This window comes from Lathamus discolor, chromosome 3 (assembly GCF_037157495.1).
Source record: "Lathamus discolor isolate bLatDis1 chromosome 3, bLatDis1.hap1, whole genome shotgun sequence".
In the NCBI taxonomy this organism is placed as follows: Eukaryota; Metazoa; Chordata; class Aves; order Psittaciformes; family Psittacidae; genus Lathamus; species Lathamus discolor.
Window position 1 is genome coordinate 92,290,638 of NC_088886.1, and position 17,835 is coordinate 92,308,472.

The following is a 17,835-nucleotide window of genomic DNA, read 5'->3' on the forward strand; positions in this document are numbered from 1 at the left end:
GTGCGTAAACTCTCCTCTATGTCCCCTTTTCACCCGCCCTAAAAAAACCAAACAAAAAAAGAGACGAAGCTGGCCGAGGGACAGCGTAGGGCTGAACTGTCGTCGCCCAACTTGGGACGTGCAGAACGGCAAAGTGCTCTCCGACACGGCGTGAACGTTTTGCCAGGTTTATTTTACTTGTTATACACAGACGATACAAACGGGCAAAAACCGAAACATTTCTCAATGGAGCATGTACTGGTATAAATTATTCAGTTCCACAGACGTAACAGAACAAATATAAAAATCACAACATTCGATTTACAGAAGAGTCAAAAATATACACACGTTTATGACCCTGAATTTCTATTAGGAAATTTCCCCGTCGAGTGTAATCTAAACTGAATATTTAGCCTGATGCATATTTCAGTTTGTAATTGTATTTTTTTTTCCTCTATATAAAAATGCGTTAATTGTATAGATTTGCTACTCAAAATTCGAAGACTTACTATTCTGCTTCGCCGGGGGGAGACACCTGGAGGGATATTAGTTCTCCTTCATGAAATTAGTAACAGGTTTACAGGAAAGATCGCTCTTACTTTTGATGTGCATTTGATTCCCCAGGAAGTCAGATCTCGGTTAGCTACTTTATGAAAAAGTCAATTCCAAAACTAAATGCAGTAAAATATACAACTCACAATTCATCTTCACTGGACTACACTATGGTTACCAACAATTCAGTCGTCTATATCTTTTTTTTTTCTTTTTTTTTTTTCCTTTTTTTCTTTTTTTTTTTTTTTTAAGATTATTCATTACAAAGATTTACAGCAATATAAAGAAAGAGGGGAAAACTGCAAAGAAATTTGAAAAGAGTTTGTCAGCATATTTGGCACCTGCAGGGACCAGTAATGGATTTGGCACTTGGGGGCGGGGGGGAGGGGGAGGAGGAATACCACAAAAATAATAATATTGCTGATGTCGAGCTATTCCTTTTAAAGAAAAAATACAGAGGCAGTTAATTTTGCTTTTGGAAGGCGTCATGCTACTTTAATCGACTTTCCTACGAGACGTATTTCTGTTCTTTTGAAGGGAAAGCTGAGCTATTCTTTAGCTGTGTTAGCCCAGGGCACGGCGTAATTATTTCATGCGAGGAATTGCAGAGAAAGTGAGAAACCCATTACTCGCTGCCGCAGCTACGGGCCGCTCTGCACTTCCAGAGGCATTTAGAAAGAGTGTTTACCCGGGGGGGGGGGGGGGGGGGGAGGGTGTTGTTTGCGAGGAGGGGACAAGGGGAGAAGGAGCGAAGGTGGGAGGGAGAAATTTAAACAGGATCTAAGTTTTGTGACTTAACGATGAAAACAAAAAGAAAATCCAAACAAATAAGAAAGCAACAGAACCAAAGTAGTCGGTTACAATAAATTAAGTACTATGTACAGGCATTTCACAGGCTCTTTTCCCCCACTATTACTGTTATCCCCTAGTATCCATCCGTGGTAAAAGGAAGGAAGCGCTGTACGGTTTGAGAGTCTAAGCATCCTACTTATCAGTGGGTGTCGGAGCAGCGGTGCCCCCCGCGCCCCCGGGCCGGGCGGGGAGCGGGGCGGGGGGACGGCGGCAGCCGCGGCTCTGCCTCCCTGCCTGCCTGCGGGCCGGGCCGGGGGTACGGATGGGCAGCTAGGGGCGGGGGTCAGTGCGCTAACGCGGAGGAGTTATTGTGCAAAAGGACGGCGGGGCCGGGCGGCCGCGCCTAGCTGTGCGAGTAGAAGCCGTAGTAGCCGATGTCCTTGGCGCAGGTCTTTTCGCAGTCCCGCTGGGTGAGCACCTCGCTCTTGAGGGGCGAGGAGCTCTCGGACACCGGGGTGTCCGAGGGGGAGATCCGTCTCCTTTTGGCCTGCTCATAAATCCCAGAATCGGTGGAGTCGATGGACTTAATGGACGACGGCGTCTCGATCCAGCTGGAGTCGGACAAATCTTTGGGCTTGGAGTCCTCGGCGCCCGGCAAGGGGGACCGCTCTGGGGCCAGGCTCTCCGCCTCCTCCCCCAGGTAGGGGTTCCCGGCGGCCATGCGCGCCGCCGCCGCGCTGTTAGGCCAGCAGGAGAGCACGGAGCCGGACTTGCTGCAGTACTGCGGGGGGCTACGGGCCCCCCAGCCCGAGGGGTCGGCGTAGTAGCCCAGCGGTCGCCCGGCGCAGCCGGCAGCCTGCAGCGGCAGCGCCTTGACGCCGGCGGCCGCGTAGGAAAGCAGCGTGGCCGCGTTGCCGGCGAAGTCGGTGGCCGTGTCGTAGGCGGAGGCGGCGAAGTCGAGGCGGTTGTTGGCGGGCGCGACGAACCAGCGCTGCGGCGAAGGGGCCCCCGGGTCCTCGGCTTGCTGTGGGGAGAGCAGCCCGTTGGTGTGGGGCACGCTGCGGTCGGCGCCGGGCCCCGGGCCGGCTCCTGCCCCGGGGTGGAAGCGGGACTTGGCGTAGTTACTCACGAACTGGTCCTGGAGGAAGGAGCCGGCCATGGCGTAGCGGGCCCCGGGCACAATTTGAGAGCGGGGCGAGTCATTGGGGGAAGGTGTCAGCCGGTCCATGTCGCAGCCCGTGTAGATCCTGCCCAAGAGAAGGGGAGAGAGCTGGGTGTCCGCCGCAGCCCGCCGCCCTCCTCGGCGCGGCAGCCGGGCTGCTGCAGCCCTCTGGGAGAGACGGGAAAGGACCGAACGGGCCGACGGCCGCCCCAGCGCGCTCCTGTGCTGCCCGCGGCCTGCGCTCAGCCCCGGCCTCGGCCTGCGGCGCTGGCAGCGCCGGGGCCTTAATGGGGAAGGGGCAGGGAAGGCGCTGAGAGCGCACTTTTTCGGACCGATCGGCCATACATTGACGGGAGAGAGAAGTCTTGCTCCTGCCCAGAACCGGCATGAGACCGGCGTGAAAACCCGAGCCGTGACACATTGACCGCTTCCGCCATATGCGCACCAGGCAACGCGGTCATTTGCAGCGAACAGCGTGAATGGCAGACTACGGAATTCTATCGGCTGTTTATCACTTATTATTGGGAGTCACAGACGAACCATCAACATTATACCGAGTTTAAATTAAGCTAATCTTTAAACACCTACTTGAAGGAAATGTAAAACCAGACACATCCAGTGTTCCCTGCGTGGCCTATATATAATTCTCCCATGCTGGGCTGCAATTTGCGATTATAAAAACTTTAATGGATGAATAACTACTATCTGTATTTAATTCAGGATAAAACTGTGCTTTAATTAACCCTCCACGCCTCCTGGAATTTCTTATCCAAAATAAACTTGGCCCTTAAACAAATTCAACGTGCTAGACAACATTGAAGCTTCCCCCTCCCCCCCGTCTCCTTTCAAGTGACTCCCTGTAAAGGTTTTTTCCCTATTAAAAAGAGAAAAGCAATGGCAGCTGGGGGCGAAGGCCACGCAGCCGTCCTAAGGGCCGCGCATCTTCCCTGCAGAGCTCCCAGGAGAGCGGCCAGGCCCTGCGGCCGCCCTCCATGACACGGGAAGGGACCGAAGCTCCCCTCCCGGGACCCCGACACAGCCGCCGCGACCCCCGCCCCTAGGGGATAGCGCCTGCATCACCAGCCTCTCCCAGGGCAGAGTCTGTGCTCGGCTCCGGGGCCCCCTCACGCTAGTTCAGGCCTCGGCATCGTTTCTACCCTTGGACTGAAATCCCGCTGCTGGGGGATGCCGGGCCACCGTCGGAGGTCAGGGAGCTTTAAGCAGGCGAGGAAGTTACACGCAGGCTTAGGCACTCCAAGGGAGGCCGCTCCTCGCCGCAGTTGAGAGAGTCGAAAGGAGGTTTCCCTCTCAAAGCAGGGGGGCAGGTGAGCTCCTTCAGCTCCCTCCGCTCGCAGAGGGGCAGGTGAGCTCCGAAGCCACCCAGACCGGCTGTCCTGGCTCGCCGCCTTCCGCCGGCCCGTCTGGGCAGACGATGCAGGGCCGGGTGTCCGGACGAAGTGGGGAGTCGGGGTCTGGTGCCCCTCGAACCGCGTTAGGGGCGGCATCAGCCACAGGTCCCACAGGGACACGGCTCGGTGGGTCTGGCGGCTGGGCCTGAGCGGGGACAAACCGCGACCAAAAAACTTCGGAGGCCTTAGCTCCACCCTGAATGGGGGGAGATGGGAGGGGGGTAAAAAATACAAAATCCAGCCGCAGGGAAGAACAAAACAAGACGAAGCAACTTTCCTCCTGACACGGGCTCTGCGGACCCCGGCATTACCCCAACCCGGAGGGTTGCTTAGGGTCTGAGCTCGGTTTTGCCCGGGTGCCTCTTTCGGAGCCTTTGCTTGCAGGTGAAACGGAAACTTGGTCAGGGTCGTAAAAATGCGTGCCAGGAAACACCAGCAACAAAACCGCCAAAGTGCAAAAGCGAGATGCGGGTGCGGGCAGCACGGCCCCAGGCGTGGAGGTGAGCGCAGGCTGCGCGGGACTGCGCGGAGCGCGGCCCCAAGAACAGCCTCTCCGCGGCCCTGCCAGGGCAGCCTGCGGGTGCCTCCCTCCCGCAGGGCTCTGGAAGAGCCCGACACGACGCGGTTTCGGTGTGAAACGAAGCCAGCCCGCATCCCAAAGCTTCCCCCTGACATGTGTGTGAAGCGGAAGAAGGGAAATAAAAGAAATCCTCTTTACTTACGTGTCATAATTGTCTCTGAAACCTTTTGCGAAAGGATTGTGGTCTATTTTCAGCTGTGTGATCTAAGGAAAGAAAGGACCAGAGTTGTGAAAGCCTGAAAAATATACCCTACTGCAGCCAACACGTTTTTAAAGTCAAGCTTTACACTAGTCGGTCGAATTGCCTTTAAAACGTGAAAAATTAAGATCTGGCATGCTTGCAGATATCAGGGTCTAATTTTAAGACGTACTTTATTGAAAAAAGTACGGTGAAAATTGATCTTGAACCCCATGTTTTGAGATGTGTCAGTATTGCTAACTGCATGGATAGGAATATATTTAAATCCAGAAATCAGGCAGACCGTACCGCAGAACGGTAGCTAAGAGTTTACATTTGCATCGAGCAAAATAATTGAAGCGAGAATGCGGACTGAACATATGTCAGTTGAAAAAGGGGGCACCAGTCTGTAGCAAAGCCAGACCACTCCGAAACGTAGCCAGGCAATAACGAGCTTTTAATTTGAGGAAGTTGCTCCGTCACCCCCGGAGCAATCAATGAGGTTGTTAATTGATCTTTGCAGGCTTAAAGCTTAAGCTAACAGCTAACTGAGCTGTTTCCGACTGGAAGAGAAGCGCGGCGAATGAGCGCCTAGCTCCGGGCGGAGCGGCACCACTGATGCAGGGCACCCGAGGCAGGCACGGGAGGCTGCTGCCGCGCTCGGCGCTCAGCAGCCCCGGCCAGGGCAGGATGGCACAAAGGGGCAGATAGGGATCCCCATCTCCCGGTGCCTCAGACCCGAGGGGGAAGTGCCGCGGGCTCGGCGGGGTGCGCGGCAGGGAGCACGGGAGACCGCGAGAAGAATAAACCCGGGAGCTCTTTACATCGGTGTTTTGGTAGGCGGTGACCGCTATGAACTGCGTCTCGGGGAAGGTGAAGGTCTGCACTCTGCCCGGCTGGTTGGTATCCTCCGTCCCGTCTTCGTTCACCTCCACCACATGCAAGCGAGGCTGGTACTTGTGGAGGGACTGCAAAACCACCATCTGTCGGGCAGAGGAAAAGCAGGGAGGGGGCCGCGGGAAGAGGAGGAAATTAGAGCCAGAAGGATGGGGAGCGTGATGCCTTCGGGCAACAGGACCCTGCTGCCACCTCCCCGGGCCGACTGCGGCTCCCCCGGCCATGCCGGGCCCGCCCGGGCGACGCGCTCAGGATCAGCGAGACCCGTGGCAAAATTGACGGGAGGGCTCCCCCACCACCCCCTTTTACTGTCACCTAACTGCACGATCTAAAGAAATACACGTCCTTTCCGTAACAGTAGGATTTTGCCTGAAGCAATAAAAATAAGCCTGGCAGAGCGGCTGCGTCTTTTCCACTAACCTGCCCGTTGTTGTTTGATGCTCCTTTATTGTTTGTAAGTTTTAGTTTCCCAAAGGAGATTTCCTGGCGCATCCAGTGGGCTCCCGTGTTGGGAGAGTCGGGGTGCATGTACACCCGGTTTCCTAAGCAAAACAGCAAAATACAACCACATCACAGCTCTCGCGGACACCCGGTTCTGCCACCGCAGCAGCACACGAGGTCGAAGGATCCCGTTAAGTCAGAGGCATTTTACTGTCAAAACCCCCTTTATTTTCACTGAGGATTAAACCAGCGTTTTCCGAACACCTATTACTTTCTCTTCCACCCTCCTTTTCCTTTTTTTTTTATTCCAAAGAATCATTGGCTCATTCGCGTTTAAGAAGTCGCCAGAGCCAGTCCACAAAGGCTTTAATTAATCATTCTCACCTACATATGTGTCGGGAAAAGTGTTAATTGGAGGAACTTGCCTTGTACATTGGTGTCCGCCTTGCCGCAAGGAACCCATTTGCCTCCTTGAAATCTCCAGTGGTTGGGATCCGCCAAAATTACATCCACAAAAATATTGTAGTGAGCCGTGGGGTCGAGACCAGAAATATTAAAACTTAGGAAAGGGAACATGCGCCTATAAAAAAAGGAAAGGGAAAAATGAAATATAAGAAAGGGAAGGAGGGAAGCAAGCCCCCGGCAGCGGCAGGCACACGCGGCGGAGCCAGCCCGTTGTGTTTCATCCTCACGGCTCCCGGTAGCGACAGGGAGATAAAAATCAAGAGAAACTCCCTCCCCGAAACGTCGAGCTTTCCGCGGGGAAGGGATGAGGGCAGCGGGGACCCGGGGGAACGCTGCCCCGGCGGGGATCGGCACCGGCGCTGCCGGCTCCCGGCGGCCGGCTCAGGGATCCCGGCGGGCGGCTCCCTCGGGGCGGCGGAGGTTCCGGGCGGCTCCCCCGGCGGAGCCGGCAGCTCAGCCCCGACCCCCGGCGAGGCGAGGGTCCGCGCGGTGGCTTACCTCCCCTGCTTCGTGATGATCATCTCCGTCTGGTGCCGGTGAAATTTCAGCCAGAGTGGCCTGTTGCACAGGTAGACCTGAGCCTTGCCGGGAACCAGCCCCGGCTGGGTGGAGGAGAACTGGTAGAAAGGTGCCCCTTGGTAGGAATGGCCATACTGCTGGGGGTACGGGTAGCCCGCCGTGGGGTAGCCTTGTGGAGAAGAGTTGGACAGGAGGCTGTTGTAAGCTCCGTTGGTGATCACAGGATGGTGAGCCATGTAGCGGCTGGGGCTGGCGATGGAGAAGGCTGGGTGAGCAGGTCCATGCTGGCTGGGGTAAGGGAACATGGTACTAGGAGCAGAGGCAGCAGACTGGGGCTGGCTGGACTGAGAGAGCAGATAGCGATCTGCAGCAGATCCATCGAAACTGTGACGAAGCTCAGAGACCCCGTCCAAGACGGGAGAGAGTTTATTTCTCTGGACGTCCCCTGGTGTGTCCTTGGAGTCAGGAAAATTGTCTGTATCTGACTGATTCGTCATCCCCCTGGTAATTTTTTTCAAAGGTGAACTTCTCTCCAGGTTGTCAGTGGTCGAGATAATGGGATGATCATGCAAGGCAAGCTCAGATCCGCCTGCATGTGGGTAACTGCTGCTCACATTGAGAAATTTCTTGGAGAGCATGATAGAGGGAGAAAGACAATGCTCCAGCTGCATAGCTCTAGCACCACAGTAATAACCCTTCAGTCCCTGGATCTGAAAGGGCTCCTTAGTATCAGAAGCTAGACATCCTGGGACCCTCGCTAGGCAGAAAGCAGCACTTCATCCACCAAATGCTTCCCAAACGTTTGATTTACTTTTTTTTTTTTCTTTTTTTTTTTTTCCCTTCCCTGGGAGAAGAGATTGGCCAATTGACACTATGCAGCAATCAGGAAAGACTCACTTTTGATCTCGCTGCTTGTGGAGAGGATGAAACGGCTTCTGCCATTGGTTAACCGCTGACAGTAATTTAATTAGATAGACATTAATTAGGATAATCACCTGGCTCCTGGTCGCGACGATCATGGCAAATTGAAGGAGATGATTTTATTGTGAGATAGAAGGAAGGGGGAAGGGAAGAATGTGTTTGCTGTAAGTGCTCATTATTATGTGACCTTTTCAGATTTTTAATTCTTTTTTTTTTTTCACTACGGCTGGAAAATAAACCCAAACCCCTGCGATTCCCCAAATGTGCGCTGGTGTCCCCTGCCTTTGTGTGCTAAGGAGGGGACGTGGGCCGGGGACTTCGGGGACGGGCGCGGGGGGAGCGCCGGGCCGGGCCGGGGGCCGCTGCCATCCGCTCACCTCCGCGAGCTGCCTCCCGTTCGGAGCCAACCTCCCCCCCGCCTTCCCACCCGTGCCTGCTTCGCGGGGGAAAACGCACCGCTGAAAGCGGCCGAGTATCATCTCTTTTAAGTTCCGAAATAATCCCCGCAAACGAAGTGCCCTAATGTATTTGCCGCGGTGTTTACGGGCTGTTTAGGACATGAATATTTTATCTGGGAGCCGTAATGCCGGAGATCACCAGCAAAGCAGGGTGGAAGGCATCCATCTACCCACCCGGCGCCCGGTTCCTCTCCCCTCGCTGCCTGCCCTCCCTCCGTGACTCAGTCCCGCAGGCAGCGCCGGGCGGGAGCGCTGCTTCTGCAGCACCGTTTGTGGTGAGCCACGAGCCGCCTCGCCCGCGGCTCGGCCGGCGGGACCAGGGCTGGACCGCAGGAGCCCAAACCGCAGCGGTGCTGCGGTACCAGCCGCCGGCCCCCTCTGCCCGGGGCGCCCCGCAAGAGCCGGCCTCTGCACCCGAGCCCTGGCTGCGCCCGCCCGGGACCCCGTCAGCTGGAGGGACCGGCCAGCGGGTCCTTTTGAGCCTCGGGCTAATTGGAAGCAGGACCCTCCAAGATGTGAAGATGCACCTGAGGAGTTCAGGGGACGCGCTTGCCACCCCGCCTCTGCCAGGCACCAGTCCCAGTTTCCATTCTAGGCACACTTGTGACTTCTTAAAAGCCCCGTTTTTTTGCCCGGGGAGGAGCTCTCCCGTTCCATTTTTCCTGGTATTTTCCCTTTAGCAGTTTGGACTTCAGGTATTTTACAGACCACATCTCTTTCCATGTGACATCAGCAGCCGGCTTCAAATTCCGCTCGTCATGAAGCCTGGACCATTGCATAACACACCCAAGACCCGCGTATAATCATCTGAAGCCAGGCTGAAACTTTGCAAACTCATACCCAGGCAAGAACAGAACCAGCATGACTTGTGATAACATGTATTTCAACACTCTGAAAGTCCACAGCCATTTATTTTTCCATTGCTTAGCCGTGAGCTAGTTTGGTTATTTGGTGTTTCACAGAAGCCAGCATACATACACTCTCTGCATGAAAATTATTCTAATAAAATAATTTTTAAGGCCAAAAGCAAGCAGTTCACCGTTTTACTCACAGTTGGGTGGTACAGCACATGCAACTTTCCATGCTACACCTTCTCCTTTTGGTGCTAAGAAAATAGTTTTATTAGTAGCAGTTCTAACTGGTGGCTCTAGCACTTGTTTCACCAGTGTGTCCACCCTCCCCTTTCCTTCCTTGAAACCTATGGAAAGGTAATGGACTTCTATAGGCAGGAGACGGGTAGAAACAGATAAACCCTAGGAAACGCTGCCCTGAATTTCAGAGCTACACCCATATAGATGCAGAGCTGCAATGAATTCAGTGGTATACTGCCAATCACATGGAAGTGCTAATATATGCCAAAAATCTTCAGTGCACAACTCCTAAACTGGTATAATAGGGGGAAATGCCGTGGCAGGTGGTGTTATAGAATCGTCATAGAAAGAGGGAGAGAGGTTTGCTAATACAATATGCCCATCCTTCGTGATGACAGGTGACGAGGGGTCAAGCTGCTAATGAAGGTCTGCTCCGTTGCGGCTGGAGGCTCAGAAGGTGGCTGCTTGAAAACCTTTCTTTTTCCAAGATGGTATACGGACTGCTGCGTTTCAGGTTACTGCATGCACACATTCTTCCAAATCCTCTGCGTTGCTCCCAAAGCACTGGACAAAAATGAGGCGAGATGCCCCAAAAAACCCAGCCTTTTGATTATTCATAAAACGTCTTAGTAAATGGAAAATTGCGCCTTCAATTCAAACTGAAGAGTGGATCGAAAGCAGGGTACCACAGCACAAGCTCATTCTACAGGAGATACGCATCTCCAACAGTCTCCTTTCAGCTACCCTCTGCAAGATGTACAGTTGTCAAAATTAATCTAGAATATGCAAGACTGGCTGTTTGTCTCCCTCCTTACACCGGCCTTTCAGGCATGTACACACTGCAGCACTGCGATAGCTCCTCTCCTGTTCTGCAGTACCATGTTACCCACGACCTGCCAAACTGCGTCTCCCTCGTGGTGCTACACGTGCGCGTGGGAGTAGAGAGCGGCAGGGACGCAGAGCCCCGCGGGCAGATGAGCCTGGGGCAAGTCCCCCCATCATCTCCTGCCCCATTTCACCCTGGGGTGCACACATGGGACAACGGCGAGGCCCAAATACAGTGTCCTCGACGATATGCAGGTTTTCAGTGCGCATCGCCAGAAAGCACTTCCATTTGACTGTATGCTGGCAAATGTGGTTTGGTTTGTCTCCATTTTCCCAGCCTGATATTCTACTGCCTACTGTGGGGGCAGAGGGAAGGCCATAAGGAGGGCAGCTGCAAAAATCTGCATGTTCCCCTCTGAAGTTAGTGCATGCTAAATATACTTTGAGAGAGTGTTATTCTAAAATAGTAAATTAAAAAGCCTAAATAAGAAATTCCAAACAAAAGAAAAACCTTTCAATGGGAATGAGTAAGTAAATAGAAAATTACTGGGCACAAAATGGAAAACAAGACAATTGTATGGGTTATTTCTTTACTATCAAGTAAGAAGTAAAATAAATTGGAAAAGAAAAATAACACTGAAAGATGGATCTAGTTTTAAATATTTGCCTGCCACAACTGTTGCCATTTATTTAAAATAAAACAAAACCCAACAAACCAGTGAACAAAACATTGTGACACAGAAAGAGAACACTTAAGCCCAGACAAAACAATCAAATCAACCTCAGTACCACCCAATACTTACACAAAAAAACCTAATCGGGTCCCCTGCCTAAAATCCAAAATCACTCCCCAGCCCAGGTTTTTGGCTTTGCCTGCTTAAAATGAAGCAGCCAACCCACATGCCTTCTTGCAAGTTTTCCCTCTAGTCAGTGGAAATGGTTTTAAATGTTGTGTTCCAGTTGGGACTCTTTCCATATATTTTCATATATGGACATCTTGTGTACGTTCTCTTTCACAGGAGGGAGGGTTCATATAATCTAGAACAGCTTCTATCACTTTAATGTTTATTCTCAGAATACTGCTATTTATGACACCGTTTGTGAAAGTTGTGTGATTCAGTTATCAGCATAACTGAATTCATTTTCTTAAGGTCAGTTGTCTTCTGCGAATATGAGGGCTTGAATAATATTGAAAGGGAGCTGGCAGGGGAATTTTCAGCATTTTGGGTTTTGTACATGCTTCGAATTCAGCGCTACGACAATTTTGATTTTATGATTTTTTTTAATCTCTATGCGAGTATCTGGCAATCAATGGAAACCAAATTTCATTAGAGAATTTTTGCTGTCCCAGCAATTCATCTCAGTAGTTTTAGTGGGTAGAAATTAACCTGTACCAACATTTCTCCTACACTGTTAATTCCCAATGTCCCTTCGTCAAAAAAAGACCTTCGAGACCATAGACAGGTTTGTAAATGTATTTTTATTATGTTGCAACAATCAAAATATATATGTACTACTGATTTTTCCCCCAAATATTAAATGAAAATGTAATACATTTTTGCCCACATTGTGTTCTTGAATACTTTGGAATCTGTAAAGACCCTGACATAAAGAAACCGAAGAAACTGAAGCAACTGCACAAATAGAGACCGAAAGGTGTTATAGTGCTGCACTTACATTGCAAATGAAGTCAGATGTCTCTTCCATCAAATATAGCCTCAACAGTCTCTGTTTTGTGAGTATTAGAAACAATAAACAAATATACACAGAAAGCATCACAAACAGTAAATCGGTTATTTAAATACAACTGTATCCAACATAGCAGCTAAACACTGGACAATGTTTGAGGTCATCAGCACATCCACGTGCTCTTCTAAATGACGTTTGGGGTCCTGAAACACAAAGGATGCCATGAGAGAAATGAATGAAAGACATCTCTGAAAGACTTCATTTACTTCAGGTCTATTTAAGATGACTGTGAGTTAAGGAACACAGGCCAGTAAAGCTCCTAAAATGTTCCATTCAAGCAAGACCTAGCAAATGACTGCATTTCCATGAGTAAAGTTTTATTAGTCCATACTAAGTTGAGAACAGGTTTAGGAAGTAAATTCCTACCCAGCATCTGAAGAGTAACCATGACAGCTGCGATTTTTTAGGACGACACACAATATGTAGAATTCACCATACATCTCACTAAGGCCAATATTTTAATCTCAGTTCTGGAACATTGCAATTTGTTTTGAGATCGTTGTACAAATGGGTGTTTTAATCCTGTAAAGACTCCAGCGTGATCTAACACAGTCTTTGAATAGCTGACTGCAAGAAAATTAGCATATTTATACCCATAAAAATTATTAAAAAAAAGCATAATGCTATGTTCAAATGTTCTGAAAAACTGAATGTTAAGCCTGAGCAGTGCTCTGAAAATACACATCCCCACACACTATTACTCAATTGATGTGGGCATTTGTGGGCATCTGCATAGAACAATAAGATTATTTCTGGTCAACAACCATGCTCATGCACTTCTTCAGTTTCAGAATTCAGATTAAGAAATTAATCTCCAAATACTTCAAAATTATCAGGCACATTAAACCCCACATCTTTAAACTTTACTGAAGTATCACTGTAGCATTCTTGTGTGTATAAAAATTAAAATATGGAAGACAATCATGTAGGAATTTGAAGTTTTAAAAAAAGAATTACTGTCAAAATCTAATGAACCTATTTAAATTCACACAAAAGTGCACTAGAAAATCTGTGTAAGCTGTCCTTCTTAAATAACTAATTTTCAAAGATCACACAGTTCTTCAATATTCTCTTATGTTCCTACCAAATTATGCAGCTTAATAACATAATCTCCCTATTGTGAGCAGCTGTTTGTTTGCAAAGCTTTTTATACAAGCTGCATAAAAACCCCAAAAGGAATTACTTAACTGAACAATTTTGTAATTTAAAGACTCAAATTTATCAGGAAAAAAAATTTTCTTTTTAATGAACTCTATGGAAATATTTTTTTTCTTTTTTTTCACCTATGCATAATGATTTAAAGAACTAGTGGAGCTCAAGTTCTGTTCGAGATGACATCATAACCCTTAAAATACAACCCCTCTTAAATGTTTTATTTTATACATATATTTATGTATGTGTAGGTGGGCATAAACTCTATTGTTCTGAATGATACAGAAATACACAAGTGACTGCACAATAGTGCAGATGTGTTATGACATTGCTGCTAGAAACTGACACATAAGAGCAATCCAGAATCCTTTAAATTCTACTGCTACTAGCAATACAATAAATACTGGTTCTTTAAGGACACACTGCATATTTTGAAAGCCATTTTTTGTTTCCATTGCCCTTCTGGAACTTGAAGACCTCTTACAAACTTGCTTGGCTCTCCTCTTGCCCACCAAAGCACATTTTCACAACCTTTATGTTCAAAACAAACGGAGATATAGTTTTCTGTCAAGTTTTCTACAAGGATATTACATTCCCAAACACTGCAAAGGGACAGAATGAATTGAGTGGGTATTTTCAGTTCCAGCTATGGTCCTAAACATTTTTCCTTCAACAGCAATACAAAGAAATGCAGCTCACTTGCATACGCGTGTATTGGAGCTGAACACCGTGTGTTCATGAACTAAAGATAGGGATAAGCTGGTTCCTCAGCTATCATAACGCATGAACAACACTCCTACCTTTTCTCAATTACTACTATTTTTTTTAGTCTCCATACCTTTGGCCTCTCTGACAGAGACTTGGATATCTTTATGCCTCTTCTTGGAAAGAAGTGGAAAAAAAAAAGAAAAAAGAAAAGAAGAAAGGCAAAAAGAAAAACTACCAAATTTCACCACTGCTCCTCAGCATGTAATACAAGCACATGTAGAACAACTTGCAGATATTCTGCTGATATTCTGTCAAAAGCCTTGTTCCTTACACAACAGTCTTCGACAAAAAGAAATTATCTGGAGCATTGAGAATATCTTGCACACAGAACTAAAATCACCTACGCACGTATAAAAAAAATTAATATTTAGAATGAACGAAGCATATCAATTCCACCTCACTCTAATTCATCACACCTCACCTGCTTGCCAACATTTTTTATTGCCAGCTGTTCAGGTGTCATCTTATCTTCTTCTTCAACAGCCTGTGAAAGAAACACAGAAAAGGTCAGTGTTTCAGATTTCATTTACTTTTTCCCCAAGCCACAAGACTCTCAAAATACAGTTCTCTTAAAAAAAAGACCACAAAAACCAACAACAAAAAACCCACCACAAAACAAAAAAGGAAAAAAAAAAAAAATCAAATGACAACACATTTCAGAAAGTCAAAAGGAAAGGTACTTCAGCTTTTCAGCAGACGTGGTTTTAATTACTAAGTGCTAGTGCAAAAGATCAAGGCAAATACTCATGAATGGTTTTATTGTCAGATATTCACAAACCTGTTTTTAAGCAAAAATCTTAAATGCACAGTATCAATAGTTAGAGATAGTTGAAGATAATGTTACTTAGGTTGTGCTTTTCTGGTTTATCTACATTGTTTCACTTGCTGGAGACTAGATCTCAATAAATCCTTATACTGTTTAAAGGCACTTATTTTAATACATTTTTATAATGTTCTGTTGCCTTCAAGCACAGTGTCTTTATAAAGTAGATGCACTAACTTATCTAGCAAATGGAATATTGAATTTTGGTTTTTAGAACTTTCAGGAAATTAAAATTTCTAAATGTGAGTGCCAGTATTAAAGCAGTACAGATAACTGATTCCTCTTTCTTACAACACTAATACTAATTTTGTTGTCTAAAAAGAACTTTGAACTGAGGTTCAGAATGTGTTCTAAATACTTAGTATCTATCTACTGGAATGACACAGATAAATAAGCTTTATTCTGCTACACTGGTCCAGTAGCTCTTGACTGAGGGAATGAACCGTTTAACCAACCGTTTATTTTCATCTACAATGATCTTATATTCTCTTCAGTAAGTAAAAACACAAAATTGATGTAATGAGTCACATTTCAAAGCAAAACATGTAATTAAATTCTTTGCTAGTTCAGGGCAAAAAGTCAAATGGCAAAGGCTGAAGAGCTAATAGGCAACTTCACACAGAAACTATACATAGTTGCTTAATAGGAAACACAGTCTCCACAAGGCCCTTAAAGACACACTTGTGCCTAATTTAACCAAAACCCAAGAAACTCTTTGCTGAAAACAGATTATAAAAATCAAAATCCCACCAAGGTCCAGAAGAGTTCCTGCCACAGTTGTTCTGTTCTTATGGTCTAGTCCTTTCACAAGTCTTTCTGAACAAAGCTTGTGATAATCAGCTTCTTACTTCTGATATTAAGTAATGAATTTCTTCACTTCATAAACAGAGCTACAGTTAAACTTTCATTATGGGATACGAGTACCTTGTTATAATTCTTGGCTAATTCTAACATCTCCTTCACTACTGTTTCATTGAGTTTGCAATGTTCACTGTAGTCTTGAAGTGTCAAACCTTCCATCCAACTCTTCTTATGCAAATTTAGCAACATCTGCAAAATAAAATCTCTTTAGAGCATTCATTGTAAAATACATTCATAATACTATGAAGATCTTGGACAGAAAAACAAAGTTCCTAATAGTAGGAATAATAAAAATCATTCATCTTACAATGTTTAAACACAGGAAACACAATAGTCAACTAGACAGGGTGAGAATATTGAGGCTGTTCAGCCTGGAGAAGGGAAGGCTGCGTGGAGACCCCATAACAGCCTTCCAGTATCTGAAGGGGGCCTATAGGGATGCTGGGGATGGACTATTCATTAGGGACTGTAGTGATGGGACAAAGGGTAACAGGTTAAAACTTAAACAGGGGAAGTTTCGATTGGATCTAAGGAGGAAGTTCTTTACCGTCAGGGTGGTGAGACACTGGAATGGGCTGTCCAGGGAGCTTGTGAATGCTCCATCCCTGGCGGTGTTCAAGGCCGGGTTGGACAAAGCCTTGGGTGAGATGGTTTAGTGTGAGGTGTCCCTGCCCATGGCAGGGGGGCTGGAACTAGATGATCTTGAGGTCCTTTCCAACCCTAACTATTCTATGATTCCATGATTCTGATAGAGCAGATGAGAGATTTTGCATAAGGTTTTAAAGATCAAACTCTTTGAACCCTAAATATGAAAATGAGGTACAGAAACCAGGGCCACATTACCTTTGACAAGAATACTCAGGTTTTTCTTCTGGGTTGTTTTGTGGGTTTTGTGTGGGTTTTTTTTCCTGTTGTTGTTGGGTTTATTTATTTATTTATTCTGTAGCTGAGAATGCACAATTGCATTGTAGGAGAGCTAACAGAATGGTTTGAATTGCCAAATAAGGAATGGTTGAAGCTCCTGGCCTATGACAAAGTTGGAAAATATTTTAATGCTTGGATTAAATGCATGAAGTAGTTATTTAGGCTTCACTGATTATCCTGAACTATATGCAAGCAGCTGCCACAGTTGTGAAGAAGTGAACTTCAAAAGAAACCGAAGCATGACTTGCGTGTATGTGTCCTCATGCAAAGTAAACAGCCCTAAAAACATGATAAAGTGATGCAGAGTTTTGATGATTATAAACGTGGGGACTATCAGAAATATCTAAAATGTTTTACTTGACACTCTGATGTTATTCTTTAAAGAGTGAAGGAATAGCTACAAAGGCAATTTCGTAATTTTCATCAACAGAGAAAGCATACTTTGTGACTCTTCTGCACAGTTGAGGACTGTGGGGAGGACCCTTTCAGCAAGCAGTTTCAGCTTTCCTTCAATCCGCAAATATTTACTATAGCCATCTTTAAGAGCCCATAAACCCTGCAATTGCTACCACCTAAATAAAAGTGCCTGTTACATTCTATACACAGTTCCCAAAGAAACCTGGCTTTGGAACATACGAACCGAGTTGAAAGTTTGTGTCATAATTTGTATTAGCAAGATCTCAGTTACTGACAGAAGGAGTTGTAGGCAAACTGCATATGGACAGTTTAGCTAGGCTATCTGGGTTTTATAATTATGGTTTGGTGTGATGGGCTCCTCATCTAATACATGAAGCATGTACTCTTACTACAGATGGAGCTAACAGATCACCACCACCATGAGGGGGTTTTGAGATATATATGAACCTGCCTTATGAAAGATGTGTGGAGATAGTTGCCACCTCACACATTAAAGTTTTCCTAACTCGGTCAAGATTATGCTCCTACTTGCAAAGGTAATAAAACTTACATATGTAAAGCCATTAAAGAAAACGCACATTTGGAACTTGAGAAAGACTGGATTGGCCACACTTGTATCTGAACAGAAACAGTGACCTCTGCAAGCTTCACTGACATTTCCCGAAAGAGCTGGTTTTGTTGAATCAGCTACTATTTCCTTTAACTGCAAGGTCCTGCAATTCTGATACTATGCATAAAAAGGGTTATGCATTTTTCAGCATTCTTTTCAACTCCCTGACTTGCATGGATACTCTTTCATTGTTCAAGCTTGAGTTTTCTTATTACTTCTACCCCTCTAAAAGTCAAACTAAGAAAACTATTCTGACTATTTC

General features: G+C 47.0%; 2 protein-coding genes across 2 annotated transcripts in view; both read right to left on the bottom strand.

Annotated features, from left to right (window-relative positions):
• Positions 1 to 1,726: 1,726 nt before the first annotated feature.
• On the bottom strand, positions 1,727 to 7,645 carry TBR1 (T-box brain transcription factor 1). Its single transcript, XM_065672799.1, has 6 exons — positions 6,954 to 7,645; positions 6,416 to 6,570; positions 5,970 to 6,091; positions 5,477 to 5,635; positions 4,617 to 4,678; positions 1,727 to 2,570 (listed from the first exon to the last, which is right to left on the bottom strand). Exons 1-6 carry the CDS (start codon positions 7,643 to 7,645, stop codon positions 1,727 to 1,729), a joined length of 2,034 nt encoding a protein of 677 aa, XP_065528871.1.
• A 4,085-nt stretch (positions 7,646 to 11,730) lies between these two features.
• PSMD14 (proteasome 26S subunit, non-ATPase 14) overlaps positions 11,731 to 17,835 on the bottom strand; it is a 48,554-nt gene continuing 42,449 nt past the window's right edge. The window contains exons 10-12 of the mRNA XM_065670588.1: positions 15,686 to 15,811; positions 14,360 to 14,422; positions 11,731 to 12,161 (exon numbers count right to left, since the gene is read on the bottom strand). Of these exons, the coding sequence (XP_065526660.1) occupies positions 12,063 to 12,161; positions 14,360 to 14,422; positions 15,686 to 15,811 (288 nt within the window). The 3' untranslated portion in view covers positions 11,731 to 12,062. The remainder of the gene's footprint in view (positions 12,162 to 14,359; positions 14,423 to 15,685; positions 15,812 to 17,835) is intronic.

Bases quoted from the DNA above. Each gene is read 5' to 3' on its own strand.
- TBR1 (XM_065672799.1), bottom strand. From the start codon at position 7,645: ATGCAGCTGGAGCATTGTCTTTCTCCCTCTATCATGCTCTCCAAGAAA. The intron at 6,571-6,953 runs GTAAGCCACCGC...CTTTTTTTATAG, and splicing joins ATCATCACGAAGCAGGGGAG to GCGCATGTTCCCTTTCCTAA. The intron at 2,571-4,616 runs GTAAGTAAAGAG...TCTCTTGGGCAG, and splicing joins TTCAGAGACAATTATGACAC to GATCTACACGGGCTGCGACA.